General features: G+C 39.6%; 1 protein-coding gene across 1 annotated transcript in view; it reads right to left on the reverse strand.

Moving 5' to 3' along the window:
- Nucleotides 1-449: 449 nt before the first annotated feature.
- The window catches only part of LOC147824875 (uncharacterized), an 80781-nt gene continuing 63636 nt past the window's right edge, over nucleotides 450-17594 (reverse strand). The window contains exons 4-5 of the mRNA XM_087188359.1: nucleotides 5611-5818; nucleotides 450-1385 (exon numbers count right to left, since the gene is read on the reverse strand). Of these exons, the coding sequence (XP_087044485.1) occupies nucleotides 1218-1385; nucleotides 5611-5818 (376 nt within the window). The 3' untranslated portion in view covers nucleotides 450-1217. The remainder of the gene's footprint in view (nucleotides 1386-5610; nucleotides 5819-17594) is intronic.

Here is a 17594-nt window from a genome sequence, read left to right on the forward strand (position 1 = left end):
GAAAGAAAGAAAAGAAAGAAAGAGAGAGACTTAAGGAGGTTTATAATCATACTACAAAGTGAAGTACTCCTGGGAGCATTCTTCTGGACATGAAAGAGGAGACAAAAAGCCTCACATGTTCTTGCCAGACACTTTGCAGCCATGAGGTTAACCATGTTAACCTGAAGGTTACTGTCTCCACCCAGGCTCCCCAGCTTACACCAGTGTTTCACCTTCCACTTCCTCCTCATCCCCATTCCGCATCACAGAAAGCCTTGTTAACTGTAACAGTACTACTCGCCAGGGGATGGCAACACTCCACCCACCCCCAAAAGAGGGTCCACATTGCCATCCACATTGCCTGAGTGATCCAGTCACAGATTCCACCCTGAGGCACTGATTGTGGGGCCCTTTCTTTTATCAGGCTGTTTTCTCCTAAAAAAACCAGAGCCTGAGGCAAGGATTTGCATGTATGTTGTTTATTTGGGAAATGGGCCCAGGGCACAAGAGTGGGGAGACTCTGAAGAGTAAAGGAAAGCAAAGTCAAGGGCACATTATCAAACTAGTCCTTACCATTGGCAACTGGACGTTGACCTTTCGGAGAAACTCTGGGGAACTATGTACAGTGTGACTCTGAAATGTCACCCAAGGGGAGAGGGTGAAACACTTACCTGCCAGTTTTCAGTTCCCATTGGTCAAAGGTTGCCCCGTGGAGTGGTCATTCCCAAGTGTGTGCAGCTTTGCTTATGCGCCGCTGTTCAGATAGTCACAATGTTGGTTCCCACGAGGGTCCCACACCTGGCGTTACAAATGCCCTGGGGCAGACAGGTACAACAAAGGCAGGCTGCTGCTACTCCTATGCACAGCTGACTCCTAGATTAAAGTGGACTGGGAGGATGTGAGGCAAAGCACACAAGGTATCCATATGGTGATGCCAGATGTCAGTGAGGAAAACAGTAGGCATCTGCAAACTCAAGGCCATCATTCAGATGCAAGAATATGGCAACCTCGGTAATGTGAGCACATAAACTTCCATATTGTTTAAGCCATGTCTTTCTTTTTAATAAAAGGAGTCTGCTAAGCAAAACAGTGTTGAATTAGGGCATGGGAAGTCGCAGCACAAAGGCGATCAGAATATAGGATTTGTTTTCTTCATCAGTTGTGAAGCCTTAATGGTATCATGTTGTTGTTCAGAAATGGCTTTCAATTTATGTAAAATAAAGCCTGCTATCCTTTCCTTAACTGGAAGCTGAAATCATGCCAACTCTTACCGAAAGCCTTGCAAACAGAAGAAATAACAGGTTGAAAACAAGCAAGGAGTTCATGCGACAGCTCCGTTTTTCATTCAACAAATTAGAAGTGCTTCTTGTGTACCAGTGGGTGTTGTCTTCCCTGGGGACATAGCCCTGTGGTTCAGAAATGGAAAGTAAGTGAATGACACAGGATTCTGAAGCCAAAGTTTTGTGACTTGGCTTGTCTCCTTCCACACTCAATAAAATAGTGAAGGAGGGATAAATCGGATGGCCAGTTAGTCAAGAATCGAGGGATGACTTCCTCATCACACTTCTGTGTGAATACAATACTGCCTCAGTTATCCAAGACAGTGGGCAATGAGGCACTAACAATAAATATAGGGAAAGTTCTAAAAACTGGGAGCCCAGCAAACCTGGGTTCTGTCTACATCTTTGCTATTACTTTATGGCTTTAAGAAGTCACATTGCCTCAGCAAATAGTGTTGGAAAACTAGATATCCACATGCAAACAAATGAAACTGAATCCTTGCCTTATAACATATACAAACACTAATTTAAAATTGATTGAAAGCCTTAAACAGATGAGCTAAAAGTCTTAGAAGAAAATATGAGGCAAAGATTCATGATATTAAATATCACAGTGATTACTTGGATATGACAGGAAAAGCACAAGCAACAAAAGAAAATATAGACAAATTGGGCTACATCAAAATTAAAACCCTCTATGCATAAGGAGTTAAAATCAATGGAGTTAAAAGTCAGTTCATTAAATGGGAAAAAATATTTGCAACTTATATATTTTATAAGAGATTAATATCAAAACTATATGAAGATCTCTAACAACTCAACATCAATAAAAATGGGCAAAGGACTTAAATAGACTTTTCCCCAAAGAAGATATACAAGTGCCAGTAACCCATAAAAAGATGCCTAACATCACTAATCATGGAAATCAAAACCAGAATAAATAGAGCTTTATACCCAGTAGAATAACCACTCAGGAAAAGAAATTAGTCTTTTGTACTGTTCGTAGGGATTCTTGTATCCTGTGGGTTGGTAAAATTTTATAGCCACTATGGAAAACTGTAGTGGTGCTATAGCTTGGATTTGGAATGTCCCCCAAAGTCTCATGTGTTAGGGGCTTTGTCACCAGCCTGTGGCACTATTGGAAGATGTTAGAGCCATTAGGAGGTGAGGCTTAGTGAAAGGAAGTTACACTTCTAGGAGTGTGCCCTTGAAAATTGGAATCCTCATCTCTTCCTCCCTCATTTTGCTTGATGTGGGCCATGAGTTGAGCATTATTGCTTCACCAAGCACTCCCAGTCATGATGTGCTGCCTCACCACAGGCCCAAAGGGACAAGGCCAAGCAACCATGGACTGAAACCTCTGAAACTGTGAGTCAAACTCATCTTTCCTCCTCTTAAGTTGTTGCCTCAGGTATTTTGTCATAGCAATAGAAAGCTGACAAATAACACAAGTGGTTCCTCAAAAAATTAAAAATAAAATTATCATTATCATATGATCCAAAAACTAGGTTTACCAGTATATACCCAACAGAATTAAAAGCAGAGATTTACAGAGCTATCCGTAGGTCCATGTTTATTGCAGCATTATTCACAGTAACCAAGAGATGAGAGCCACTCAAGTGTTTATTGGTACATGAATGCATAAACAATGTGGCATCAATAAACAACAGGGTGTTATTCACCCTCAATAGAAGTGAGTTCTGACATATGCTACAATTGAACCTTGAGGGTGTTATGCTAGGTGAAATAAGTCAGTCAGGATAGAACAAATTCTGTATGGTTCTATTTACATGAGCTATCTAGAGTAGTCACATTCAAAGAGACAGAAAGTAGAATGGTGATTACCAGGGGTTTGGTGGGGGAGGATAGGAGTTACTTTGCGGGGGGCGGGTACTGGGGATCCAACTCGGGACCTTGCACTTGCAAGGCAAGTGGCAGAACCAATGAGCTAAATCCCTGGCCCCAGGAGTTACTTTTTAATGGGTATAAAATTTCAGTTTTGCAAGATGAAAAGAATTCTGGAGATTGATGGTGGTTATGGTCACAGGACAATGTGAGTGTACTTAATGCCACTGAACTACACTTAATGCTTAATAGCCAGGGGTGGCGATGCACACGTGTAATCTCAGCACTTGGAAGGCTAAGGCAGGAGGATCAGTATCAGTTGGAGGCCATCTTGGGCTACATAGTGATTCAAGGCCAGCCTAAACTATGTAGTGAGACAGACTCTGTCTCAAAAAAGTTTAAAACTATAAATTTTGTTATATGTATTTGACAATTTAGTAAAATTTTAAAGATAAATGATTGTTAAATTCTTTTAAATCAGAAGTTAAATCAGAAGCTTTAGAAATGCCTGAGAAAACTTTCAATCCTATCCCCTGGTGGAGGAAAGTCAAAATCCCTTGCCAGCTCTTAGACTATTTCTAAAAATCCATGGTTGGACAATTCAATTAGACCATCTGTAAGTCTGTTCATCTTTCATAATTCTCCAGTCTAATCCAATAGTTTATAAATTGTATTTTACAGTTCTAAGCCCTCTAGGCAAAAGAGACTCTGAGAGGTTTGAGCTCTGGTTGCCTCTGTACCCACACACAAACACACACACACACACCCTGCTTCAAGCAGAGATCCTATCTTATTCTTGCTTTATATGCTGGATTATGTTCAATATTTGCCTTTTTTAAATGTTATTGTAGTAAAAGAAATAATTGAAATCTATATTTCTAATTTTCAGATGAATGAAGTTTACCTGTTATGAGTCACAAAATTCATTTTAAGTTTTAACTAGGCAAAAATCTTACACAAACTGATCCTTATCTCATTCCTTCTATAGTAGGATTCCTTGAGCATAGTCCCATTGGTAAGGGTTGGCTTTGCTAAGAAATGGCATGTGGTAGACTCTGCCCTGCATAGATTTATGAGTTTCTGTTCCCTTTTCAAGAAAAATACAACACTTTGCGCCCAAAATTAAATCAACAATTATGAAGGAATGTGCTACTTCCTATCAACCAAGCCTTATTTCTCCTGTATCATTGCATCGTCAATCTTCATCTGCCACTCAGTACCATCCCCGGTTCCCTGGCTCCAGCTTTTCCAGAAGTTACCTCTATTGAGGGCATCAGCTCTTCTTCAGCCTCCAGCCAGTATTCATCTGGCTGAATTTTTGTCATCATTGAAAACTCTGTTCAGTTGTTACCACTTAAGATAGACATCCAATGTAGCTGGAGCAGTTGGGTGTGGTCTACTAGTTGAGATCTATTAATCTCGGATCGAGCCGAGCTCTGCACCCAGTACCAACCTTTTGATACAAGAACACACTGAACTTGGCACCTGATATCAGGCTTCTAGCACAAGATCAATTGGGACCACTTGGATCAACTATCAAAAAAGACATAAAAGGATGGCAGCGATTGACATTGCTGCCACTGCCCTCTCATTCTTGCCATGGTCTGTGCTGCTTGCAGGACGTGTCTTCTCTTCTTCCTTCAAAGTGCTCTTTTCTCCTTGAGCAGTTCTTTTGTACTTTTTCCTCTTTCTTCTTTTCTTTTCTTTTCCTTATTTCTGCCTTAAAGTAAACGGTAATCTTTCACATCCACCAATTGTCCTGACCAATTCATTGATTGGGACAAATAAGAACACTGCTGGTCCCTATCCCATCTGATGCTGTGACATTAACACCTATAGGGCTGGGGATTTAGCTCAGTGGTTCTACCGCCTACTTTGAAAGCGCAAGGACCAGAGCTCAATCTCTGGTACCAAAAAAAAAAAACCTATAAACAAGATTATCTAATGACATGGAAAATATAAATTGATGTTATATAAAAATTCTAAATAAAAAGCTATACAAATCTTAAGGTAATTTTTATAAAAACAGTTACATGTTTTATGCATATATATATATACATAAAATACATATATATTTTAATAATTAGCAGTGTCCAAATCTTGCTGGGATGTCCACAGGCATTTTTTGTTAATTATCTTCCTGAGACTTCCAGTTTCTGATCAGACATGTAAGATGGCTGGAAGTCACCACTCCATCCTAATAACAAATCTGAACAACTTGAAATATCAACAGTTCTTCCTAGATCCATCTGAGAAGTAAAGTCATGGGTCGTGCTACTGCCCCTAAACCTGAAGAGACCTGCAGCAGATACAAAGAATCACAGTGCACCCGAGCAGAAACCTCCATGAGAACTTTCCACCCAATTCTGCTGTGAACCTATTCTAAAAACTAAAGTCTGCTTAAATGGAAAACAATTGTTACTTTCATCTTTCTGCATTCTCCAAAGTTTCTAGAATGAGTACACATTTCTTCTAGGAAAGCAGAAATAAAGTATGTTAAACTTACCATCGCTTTCTCCCCAGAATCAAAGAGGAAGAAACATCTCAGAGACCCACTGGGCTTCTTCCAAAATTGTCCTTGCAAGGCAAGGGCTGATGGATGAGTGACACACTTCTGTTCTCTGCTGCTGATTGAACTGACTCTGCAGTGAGTACAGGGAGGGAAGGGACTGGCCACCATCTCGCATGACTCGCTGCTCCTGCTCCTCTGGCCACTGTAACCCAGAGGACAATGATAAATGTGACTCTGGCACTGTTTTGCATAATTCAAAGCATATTGATTTGGAAGAGGTTGATGCTCTCTGAATGTCTGAAACAGTCAATAACAAAGCATTAATATTTTATAGTTTTTCTGTTTATGTGTGAAGACAACTCAGACTGGACTTCTGGGACATGAGAGAGGACAGAGGCAGCTGGGAACTCCAGAGTCTCCTCTGACACCTCTCAGCTCATCGTTGGAGCTTGTTTTGTATACACTGGTCATCACTGACTCTGAGACATGGGTCAGATACCAAGATGTGTGTCTAGCCTGCAAGCATGTTTCCATGGCAATCTTATATTCTCACTCCTGCCTTTCTTCCCCCAACCAGAGTGTGAAGTCCATTCGGAACCTCCGCAGGCTTTTCCCATCTGCAATACAGCTGGGGCTGCAGCTGTTTCAAGGGCTGCTAATAATCCTGAGAAAATGAGCCAAAACCCAGACAATAATATTCACAGGAGTTATCTTATGGCTGCTTGTCGTACTTTTTAATTTTTTTAATTTAGAAAGATTCACAAAGATTAGGACAATGAGGGTTGTTACTGCATTATTAGCAGCAAAATATCAGAAGTTATTTTAATATCCAACAAAAGGGAATTTTTAAAGTAAATCATGACATGTTCCTTCCTGCATGTGATGGGATTCTCTGAAGTGATTAAAATCACTGTCTAGAAGACTATTTAATCATGAAGGGAAAGGACATGATTGATCAATGAATGGGAAAACAGATCTCCAACAAGGCTATGCAGAATGATCTGCTTTGGAGTGTCTATGAGCTAAGTTATGTGCCCCAGCCACTGCCTCTCCAGGTGTTGCATGGGCTCACACATGAGCCTGACTTTTGAAGAGGGGCACTGGCCATACAAGGTACTTCAGAGGGAAACTACCAGCTCCTAAAACAGATGGCCAGCACACCTGCAAATTCATGTGCCAGAAAGCCACTGGCTGACTCCATGGGCATTCCTAGTGCATGGCAGGGAGATAATAGTCAATGTTTTCCCCGACACTGGGACAATGGTCAGTGTGTGTGGCCAGCACAGCTTCGTAGAGGCTCAGGTTGCAGCAGCAGAGGGTGCTCAGTGGAGCAGAGGCTTAATAACAATAAACACTTGTCTTCACAGGCACACACATTGGAGGCAGGATGAAATATGACTATTGGTAATCACTGCATTTTACTCACCAAGTTGCACAAGCATGTACGAGGTCTGATAGACACAGGTTTCCATTGGACCAGCTGAGTTTAATGAGTGCAAGAGGCCGTTAGCCGTGCACGGTGTTCCATTTTTCACCTCTGCAGTCCTTTTGCTCTAGCACCACACAATCAAAAATCACATAACCTCAATTGATTCAGAAAAAAAAGGGTTTGAGAAAATTCAACATTCATTCATGATTTTAAAAAAAACTGAAGAAAATAGCTATAGAAGGACCTTATCTCAATCCAATGAAAGCCATTTATAGCAAATCAAGAGTCAACATCATATTAAATGGGCTTGGGAAAACTGAGAGCTTTCTCTGTCTCTCTCTTTCTCTCTTTCTTTATCTCTCTCCCTCTCTCTCTCTCTCTCTCTCTCTCAAATCAAGAACAAGACAAGGATGTCTGCTATCATCACTATTGTTCAGTATAGTTTTCAAAAGATTTGCCAAAACAATCATGCAAGAGAAAGAAATAAAAGGGACACACAAAGGAAAGGAAGAAGTCAAAGTATTATTATTTGCAGATGACAGGATCCTTTACATAGAATACCCAAAAAGTTCCACTCAAGACTCCTAGAATTAATATCCAATTCAGTAGCATAGCAGGAGGCAAAGTCAACACACAAAAATCAATAGTGTTCCTGTACATCAATAATAAACTCACCAGAAAAGAAATTAGAAAAACAATACCATTCACAATAGCCTCAAGAAAAATTAAATACTTAGAAATTAACCTAACCAAAGAAGTGAAAGACCTCTACAATGAAAACTAAAGGAGATCAAAATGGACATCAGAAAGTGGAAAGATGTCCCTTGTTCTTGGATAGGCAGACCAATATTGTCAAAATGGCCATGCTTCCAAAACTGATCAGTAGATTTAATGCAACACCAATCAAAATACCAACAGCATTCCTCACAGAACTAGATAAAATAATCCTACAATTCATGTGGAACCAGAAGAGACCTAGAGTAGCAAAAGCAATCCTGGGCAACAAGTACAAGGCAGAAGGCATCACAATTCCAGATTTCAAGTTATACTGCAAAGCTGCAGTGATAAAAACAGCATGGTTGGCAAAAAACAGACATGTAGGTCAATAGAACAGAAGAGAGAGTGCAGAAACAACTCCAGGCACACTCAGCTACCCAATCTTTGACTAAGGAGCCAAAAACACACTAGAGGAAAAAACAGCTTCTTTAAAAATGGTGCTGGGAAAACTGGGTGTTTACATGCAGAAGATTGAATTTAGACCTACATCTCTCATCATGTACTTAACTAAAATCAAAATAGATCACAAATCCAAATATTAAAACAGAAACACTTAATCTGTTGGAAGCTAAAATAGGTAAAACTCTTGAAGACACAGGCATAGGCAAGGTCTTTCTGAGCATAACCCCAGTTGTGCAAGAAATAATACTGAGAATCAACAAAAGGGGACCTCATCAAATTTAAAAGCTTCTGTACAGCAAGGGAAACCATCAACACAGTGGATAATGGGGAAACAATTTTGCCAGCTACACCTTACAGAGAATTAATGTTTAAAATATATAAAGAACTCAAAAAAATTAGATCCACAAAAGAAAAGACCCAAACAAAAAATAAGCAATTGAAATGAACAGGCACTTAGAAGAAGAAGAAGTAAAAATGGCCAATAAGTAGATGAAAAAAGTGTTCAGTGTCTCGGGCCATTAGAGAATTGCAAATTAAGACAACATTGAGATTCCATCTTATTCCAGAAAAAAATGGCTATCATCAAGAAATTAAGTAATAACAAATGCTGGAGAGAAACCCTTCCACATTGTTGGTGGGAATGTAAACTAGTACAGCCATTATGGAAGTCAGTATGGCGATTCCTCAAAAAACTAAATATAGAAATTCTGTTCAACCCAGCTATTCCTCTTCTAGGCATCTTCCTGAAAGAATTACAGAAACCAAATTACAGTGGAACATGTATACTCACATTTATAGTAGCATAATTCACAATAGCTAAATCTTAGAAGTGGCCTATATGTCCATCAATAGATGAATGGATAAAGAAAATGTGTTTTTAGACGAGTACTACTCTGCCATAAAGAAGGATAAAATTGAGTCATTTGTAGGAAAATGGATGCACCTTGAGGCATAATGTTAAGTGAAATAAATCAGACACAGAAGCTTAAATATTGTATGATTTTTCTTATATGAGAAACCCAAACTTTAAATAAAGGGCGATAGAAGATAGGTAACAGGAAATAGTGAAATAGACCTTTGCAAAAGGGAAGGAGACCAAGAGATAGAGGGAAGGGAGAGGGAAGAGAGGGCAATGGGATTAAAGGAAAAAGAATTAAAATGTCCTATGTACATGTATCAACTCCCCATGAAGACTGTGATCATTATGTACTATAAACATACTAATAAAAATAAATAAATAGTTTCATATTCTAGTGCAGACTAGGACACTTGTTGAATGAATGAAATAATGCTACCCTGAGGACTTTGTCATAATAAAGTTCTTTGTGATGAAAAAAAATTAATTGCTGATATAATAAAATAGTCAAAAACTCCTGCCCTGGCTTTAGTTCTGCCACTTAACTTGTCAAGTCATATGTAAACACAATTTCTTTGGATGATTATAAATCATACCCTGCTTTATCATTCTGGCAACTTAAACATATGTTCATCTCCCAGTTAGACTCCAAATCTTTGATATCAGGAGCAGAATAAATGCTTTGTTTTTCTTTTCCCCCCAGTGCCTAGTTTGGAGTAAGATTACATTCGGAAGTATTTCTCAAATTTTTCCACGTACAGAGAGCTTAATGTTTTCTCTGCACCAATGTGGACTACTGGTTTTCAGTAAAGTGGAAAAGGTTAGTTCTAATTTTATAATACATTGATTAAAAATAAAATATTTCTAAGATTAAGGATAAGAACATTTTATCAGTGACAAGAACAACTGATAGAAAATAAAAGATTGAGAAGAGCTGGTTACCAGAGGTGGAAGGTGAAATTCTGGGAGATTTACACCAAAGAAAACAAACTTGCAGTTGGACAAATAAAGCTAGAGATCTGAAGTACAGTTTAAGGATGACCATACTATTGTGTTGTATATAGTGCTGGAAATGCACTAAGAGAGTAGATTTCAGGTGCTCTTCCCATACACACACAAAGTAACTGTGAGATGATGGATATGTTGAATTACTTCTCTGTAGTGATCATTTCACTATGTATATCAAAACTTCATATACTATACTTTATATAGTAATAAAAATACTTTTAAATAGAACTGACAATAAATGGTAAACATTTAAAAATGTTACTGTAGATATATATTTATATTTATAAATGACAAATGAAGTAATTGAAGACCACAAAAATAACATAAACATTCACAGAAATGTTTTATCTCCCATAGAAATGTCATCCTTTGTCATCTTTCCCTAGGGTGCTGTACCTGGTGTGGCATCCTATAGCTTTACACAGAAGCCAGGTTCAACACCATGCCTTACCTCCTCTTAGAGTTTACTTTCTTCCTCTATATTTTGATTAAATTAGATAATCCCAACCTAGAATTTCCCGACCTAGAATTCAGGTCATGAGGAATGACGGCAAATGCTTGATGCCTCTTTTGCACAAACATGGGAAATCAAATAGAAAGCAAAGTAGCATCTCACTGAGTACAACCTTCTCGCCCTGTTGGACACTATGTGGACAGCAGGCTGTCTGAAAAACAAAGGTAAGTGACTCTGAATACAGATTTTTCCAACTCTTTTGCTGACAGTGGCTCTGAGATAGGAAATTAGGGCATGGCAAAGCTGGCTTGGGAAGTGGGCAGGACCTGTTAACTACTAGATCCTGGACACATCCACCAAACAGTTCCCAAAGCCCTACACCCACATGGACTTCTGAGAAGAACTGGCGCAGATTTTTTTTTTTTTTTTTTTGTACCGGGGATGGAACTCGAGACCTTGCACTTGCGAGGCAGGTGGCAGAACCACCAAGCTAAACTCCTGGCCCTCGCACAGATTTTCAGCAGGATGGCCTAAACCTGACCTCAGCCTGAGGCATGGGATCCCAGCACCACCTCTCAGGACCCATAGGTAGAAGTTCTCACGGGTGTCCCAAGATTTGGACAGCACAAAAGGAGAGACAAGGCATGAAGGACACGCTAACCTTACTTCCCATGTAGCCCACACTGCATTTCCCAGCTCCCTTATATACCTTTATCCTTGCTTTTACCCTCTTTTTCTATTTACCTGGCCCAAACTCACTCTGCAGAGCCAGTTTCTCTCCCACTCTTCACTTTTACTTTCTCAAATAAACTTTGCCATTGCTTTTGGCTCATTTCGTTCAGTTTTTTGTTCAAGATGAGAAGAACCTGGAATCCACCTCCAGAAAGAGAGGTGAGCAACTCCAAACCCGGTAACGTATAGTTAGCACTTTTTAGAAGCAAGCTACCTGATAACAGCTCTAGAAAATATAGTCTTGTGTTCTGTTGCAGTATTCAGACATGGATATGGACTTGTTATGTGCAACACAAAACATTGTTTCTTCTTAATTTGTTTCTCTACCTAGTGAAGATAAACATTAATTATTGATAGTAAAACCCCCAGAAGCAAACCCTTTGTATCATAGTTCAGCCTACTAAAGGAATCCTGATATCTTGTCCTGACTGTTTATTATAGAGATATTTTGTTACTAATATGAGGGAGATTGGTTGGTTGGTTGATTTTTGAGACAAGATCTTACTATGTAGCCCCGGCTGGCCTCAAACTTGTAATCTTCTTGCGTCAACCTCCCAAAAGCTAGGATTACAGGCATGCCCCACCTTGCCCAGCTAATGTGTGAGTTTAGACCCCAAGCTTAGATTATTCAATATGCTCAGATTTATAAATTGCGGCAAAAAAGAGCATTATGAAAAAAAATTTTTAATTTTATTATTTTTATTTTAATTGGCACATAATTGCACTTATTTGTGGGGCATCATCCCTCATTGTACCATGCCCACCTAAAACATTGTCCTCCATTGGAGAAACACGAAGTGTTGCTCTAGCTGCCTGTTTCTCTGTAAGCGTGCTGTGCACATAGAGGCCACAGCTTGCTCTTAGTCACAGTTTTGAGTATTTCCATCAATGCTAAATCAAGATTAGGAGCCTTGTCGTTAAGTGCCAATTATTCTTTGTTAGAAAGCATTTTGTGGTTTGATACTCAAGAGCCACTTCTTTGATTCATGTGACAAAGCTCTTTCTCTTTCTTGCTGTAAATGAGCTGGTGCTCCATCAATATTTTTCCCAATAACCTTACTTACATAACATCATGGCTCACAAAGTACTATTGACTAAATTTTTTGAATCTTTGTTCTTGCAATGCATGATTTCAGTAATAAACAGAACAAACAGTCAGTGTGCACGCCTTCATATATGTACCCCAGTGACTCCCACTTGGCCCATGTGGGCCTGAAAGGGAGCCCCTGTGGATCCATGGAACCTGTGAGTGTCACCTCATGGAGCAAAGGTTTTGCAGATGTGATTAAATCTTGCGATGAAGAGCTTATCAGAGTAGTGCTGAATGCCATTTTAAGTGCACTGTAATGAGGAGATCCAGGGAGATCAGAGACAGAGGAAATAGTGATGGGAAGACAGGCAGAGATTAGGATGACAAAACTATAAGTAAAGGAAAGCAAGTGATGCTTGCAAATGACACCAAAACATGAATGATTGTATGTCACAGATGAGCCGCCAGAAGCTGGAAGAGGCAGCTTCTGCCATTTTGACTGCAACCCAGAGATTAGGATTTTGTACTTCTGGCTTCCAGAACAGTGTATGAGAATTCTTTTGAGCACCCCAGAAAACTCATGCAAACCCTCAGTGCTTTTATCCAAATGTTAAGTCAGGTATCTCCCACAACTGTCAGACGACAACAATTGCTCCTTCACTTAGTGCACTCTTTTGATATCTCTGCCATTGGACAGTGTCATTATTACTTTCAATCTATCAGAAGCTTTTCCAGCAATCTGTAAGGATATAAAGATTTCTATAAAAATTCAAATCATTTTATGAAAATATTTTTATCATGAAACTAGAAAACAATTATTATCTGATAATCAAGGATCATCAGTAATCTGACAACATAAATTCAAATACACTCATGTAATGGTAAAGTACACTGACTTTGGATTCAGACATATATGAGCTTATATCCCGGCTCTACTCCTTGGCAGCTGTGTTGTCTTATAAAAATTTAAATTTAAATATTTCTCAGTTTCTAATCTGAAAAATAGAAATAATTATAGTTCTTACATCATAGGGTTATTATGGGGATTAGATAAGTTTATGAAAAGCCCTAAGTATAATTTCTTGCAAATACAAAGTACTCAATTATAAAAATGCAGTGTTATCATTTATTACATTTAGGATATTCATAAGTTTTGTCTCTCATCCATGTAATACTTGATTTTTTCCTGATAATTGTGCCTTTCTGCCTTCGGAGGAATGCTGCTCCCCACTCCAATCATGTGACCTAGAGTACTGAGCCCACCACAAAGCTCTCTCAAGTCAAAATGATTGCTCCACAATTGCAACAGAGAACGCTTCTGGAAATGTTCCCTGTCTTCTTACAGACTCACTGGTTGTAAGTTCAGAACTCCCAGTAGGTGCCATATTTCCTTGTGAGAAACACAAACCTGAGAGAATGAGACCAAACTTCAGAGAGAGCCAGGCATGGTAGTACAGCACTTTAAGAGGCTGAGGAGACAGGCAGGTCTGCCCATGCCCTACCGAGGTCCCCAGTCGCACGGAACACACCGAATCAGCCCGCTGCAGACAGGCAGGTCTGTGCACGCCCTACCAAGGTCCCGAGTCACGCGGAAGACGCCAAATCACCCCGCTGCAGACAGGCAGCCACCTGGTTCCACACTACAAAGATGCAGAGGACACCAGACCACCAGACCACCAGACCACCAGACCAAGGTACTGAGTCCCACTGCTCCAGGCCCAGAGGTAGGGGCTTCTGAGCCGCCGTCCCACTGCTCCTGGTCCAGAGGAAGGGGCTTCCCAGTCACCATCCCTCCCACTGCTCCCAGGCCACAGGAAAGGGCTTTTGGGTCACCATCCCTACCGCTGCTCCGGGCACCTTTCCCACCACTCCCAGCTCAGAGGAGGTAATCCGTGCAGGCACTAACAGCCCCCCGCCCCAGCCGAAATGAGAAAACATGTAAATAAGTCTCAAAACCAGACTTCCAGATCACCTACAGCAACCCCAAAGGGAAATGAGATGGAACACTCTGATACTCAACCACCTGGACCCACTGAACTGGCAACAAAAGGGGATCTGGAAAAAGTGAAATCAGAAATCATTCCTCAGATCACAGGAGAAATTGTGCCCCTAGTGCAAGACATGATTAATAAATCTAGAGAGGAGCTCAGGAACATGATGGAATCCCAACATAAGAAACAAATGGAATCCATAAAACAGATGCAAATAGATTTCCAGGACATGAAAAACTCCACTGAAAGTCTACACAGCAGAATGAGCCAATGTGAGGACAGAATTTCAGATATAGAAGCTACAACTGCAATTAGTGACCAGGAAAAGAAAAACTGCTTCAAAATTATAAGAGAACATGAGAAATCAATCCAGCAGCTGCTAGATGATGCAAAGAAGAATAACATAAGACTGATTGGGCTCAATGAAGAAACAGGAGAGAGTGCAGATGACATAAAAAAATCTCTTCACAGAAATAATGGCAGAAAACTTCCCAAGCATGAGAAAAGAGCTTGACATACAGATAAGTGAGGCATATAGGACTCCAAATAGCCTTGATCAAAAAAAATCTACACATAGGCATATAATTGTTCAGATTCCAGAAACACAACAGAAGAACAAAGTTCTACAAGCAGTCAGAGAAAAGAAACAAATCACATACAAAGGAAAGCCCATCAGAATCACAGCAGACTTCTCAACACAAACCATCAAGGCAAGAAGAGCTTGGAGTGACATATTCCAAGCCCTAAAAGAAAACACCCTCCAACCCAGATTGATGTACCCTGCAAAACTATCTTTCAAAATGGATGGAGAAATAAGATACTTTCATGACAAAGAGCACCTTAGGAACTTTGTGCATATCAAACCAGCACTCCAAAAAATTTTACACAATATCCTAGGAACAGACACTTTAAGAGGCTGAGGCACTATTACAAATTCCAGCCTACCCTGGGTGACTTACTGACTTAGCACCCTGTCTCAAACTATTTTAAAAAGGGCTGCAAATGTAGTTTTGTGTAAAGGCCCTGGATTCAGAAACAGGCCCAGTACTGAAAAGACAAAATTCAGGGAGAGAAACCCTAACAGCACAAGGGATGCGGAGCCCTCTCAGAGTCTGTTTTCTCTGTGCTCTGCTTGTTGTGTTAGAGTTGGAATTCAGTGTTGTAGTCAAGGGCCCTGACATGCTTGGTAAATTTAAGGGCTTTACAAATTTCTAAACCACATATTATCAACTGTCTCTCCCAAAATTTTTTGTGATAATCACTTACCCCACAACAAATCCTGGCAGAGTGTAAAAATAATCACTCAAAGAAATAGCGTTGGCCCTCGAGAGAGAGGCTTGCTATAATTTGGAGCTGGGAATATTTATGTGTTTTTGACAATGGAAATCTGTGGGATTTGTGATTCTACAGGAAGTTCCATCTTGATCTTGATTTATGGCAAAAAAGGATGGCCCACCTATGAAAGACAGTGGCCCATTTTACAGGAGAAAGGCAAGGCCCCATCCATTTTTTTTTTAAATGAGTGATCTAGATGTTTTGCCTAAAAACACTCTTTGAACTCTCTCAATTTGTTCCTTTACCTTAAGATCAAGTTTCTGCTCTTTTCTTTATCAACTAAGCTAATATATGGCCTTATAGTATCTTTAAGAGGTTTGGAGTATGATGAGCCTGGAAGAAAAGAAGCATAAACAAACCTAGGGAACGCTCATGTGGATAACCTTGGGTAACTTTGTGTCCTGAAGTTGCGGTCTTTTTTAAAGTACAATTTACAAATTATGATTCTCTTTGTCTCCTTCCTACCTTCTTTGTTTTTTCTATCCTATCTCAGCCCCACTCCCCTGACTTTGATCCCCTTATTCTTAAGGGATGCAGAGGGGCTGAAGGTCCATCTTCTTGTTTCTACTTCAGGCTGAGAGTGGTACTGACCCTGCCTGGCAAGGGATCAAAAGTCTCACCCTAACTAACCTAAAGGAGACAAAAGAAGATGGTTTTGTTGTGGTGAACCATCATCCTTTGATAGTCAAAGTCATAGTCCTGATGCTTCTTTACCTCCTGCCACTGGCTCACCAAAAGAAATGTCACCAATCAAAGTGAAAATGGGGACCTTTGATTCACCTCGTGGAGTAGGTTGCAGGTTTGCTGACTTCCATCGCAGAAAAAGAATTTTCAAGACACATCAGTACAGCACATAAAGGGATTTATTAGGCAGATTTTCAAGGTGCACACTCAAAGAAATAGTGTAGACCCTTAACAGATAGGCTTAAATAGTTTTCAGAAAGAGGTACCAACCATGCCTGAAAGCTTCTTAGAAAAATGATAGCTTCCTTCCCTCTTATTCCTCCTGTCTAAATAAAATTTTGTATCATTTAACCAACATCTCTTCCACCCCTTATTAATATTTGTTACTGACAACACTAGTTCTAATGTTCTTCAAGTCCTTGAGAATAGATCCTTATTGCTAATTTTTAAAATCTAAAAATAGCATTATTTCTTTGTTTTTCTTTACTCAAAATGACTTGTCTGGAAGTTTTACTATATATGTTATATTTTTTTAATTATTCAGTTTATCAGTCAAGCACCAGGAGAATTCAAAAAAGTATTATTTTGGTGAGCTCACTAAGTTCCAGAATCTACTCCTCAAGCGGGTAATTCATGTACCAAGAACCAGAAAGAGCATTACAGTTTCTCAGAAATAATCTCACATTAACACAATTTGTAGGGACTGGTGAGCACTTCAGAATGTCAGTTTATTAATTTACAGTGAATAACATAACTGTCACACCAAGCAAAAGACTTGTGCCTGTGAAATGCATGAACCACAACACAAACCATCAGGCAGTTTCTTGGTGTGTATAAAGGTTAAGGATGTTTAAATGTATGATTCTGACGTTTAATGGTGTCGCAATTGAAGTCCAACTCATACAGATGCTAGGAAAGTCAAATATACTAAAGAAAGTAGAGCCTCCTTAGATGTAAATTGATGGAGTGCTACAATTTAGCTATGCTCTCAGCCTGTGCTTCTCAAATCAGAGTACCTCCGAGGGTACCTCTCCAACGCAATACTCACAAAGAGTACATCTGCAATAAATATGTTGCAAATAAATAGAGAAGAGAATATTATTACTCAAAGTCAATGAACAGCGTATCTTCCTGGAGCATTGAACGTGAGAATTGTAAATAATGTTTAAACTATTGTAAATGCACATATATTTATATTATGCTATAATGTTACATGTCACAGGTAGCATTAACCATGGAGAACAATGAAAAAATCCTGTGCATACTGCTGATAAAAGACT

This window comes from Heterocephalus glaber, unplaced genomic scaffold (genome assembly GCF_053883595.1).
Source record: "Heterocephalus glaber isolate CG9 unplaced genomic scaffold, H.glaber_assembly_v1.0 deba00001531, whole genome shotgun sequence".
Classification (NCBI taxonomy): Eukaryota; Metazoa; Chordata; class Mammalia; order Rodentia; family Bathyergidae; genus Heterocephalus; species Heterocephalus glaber.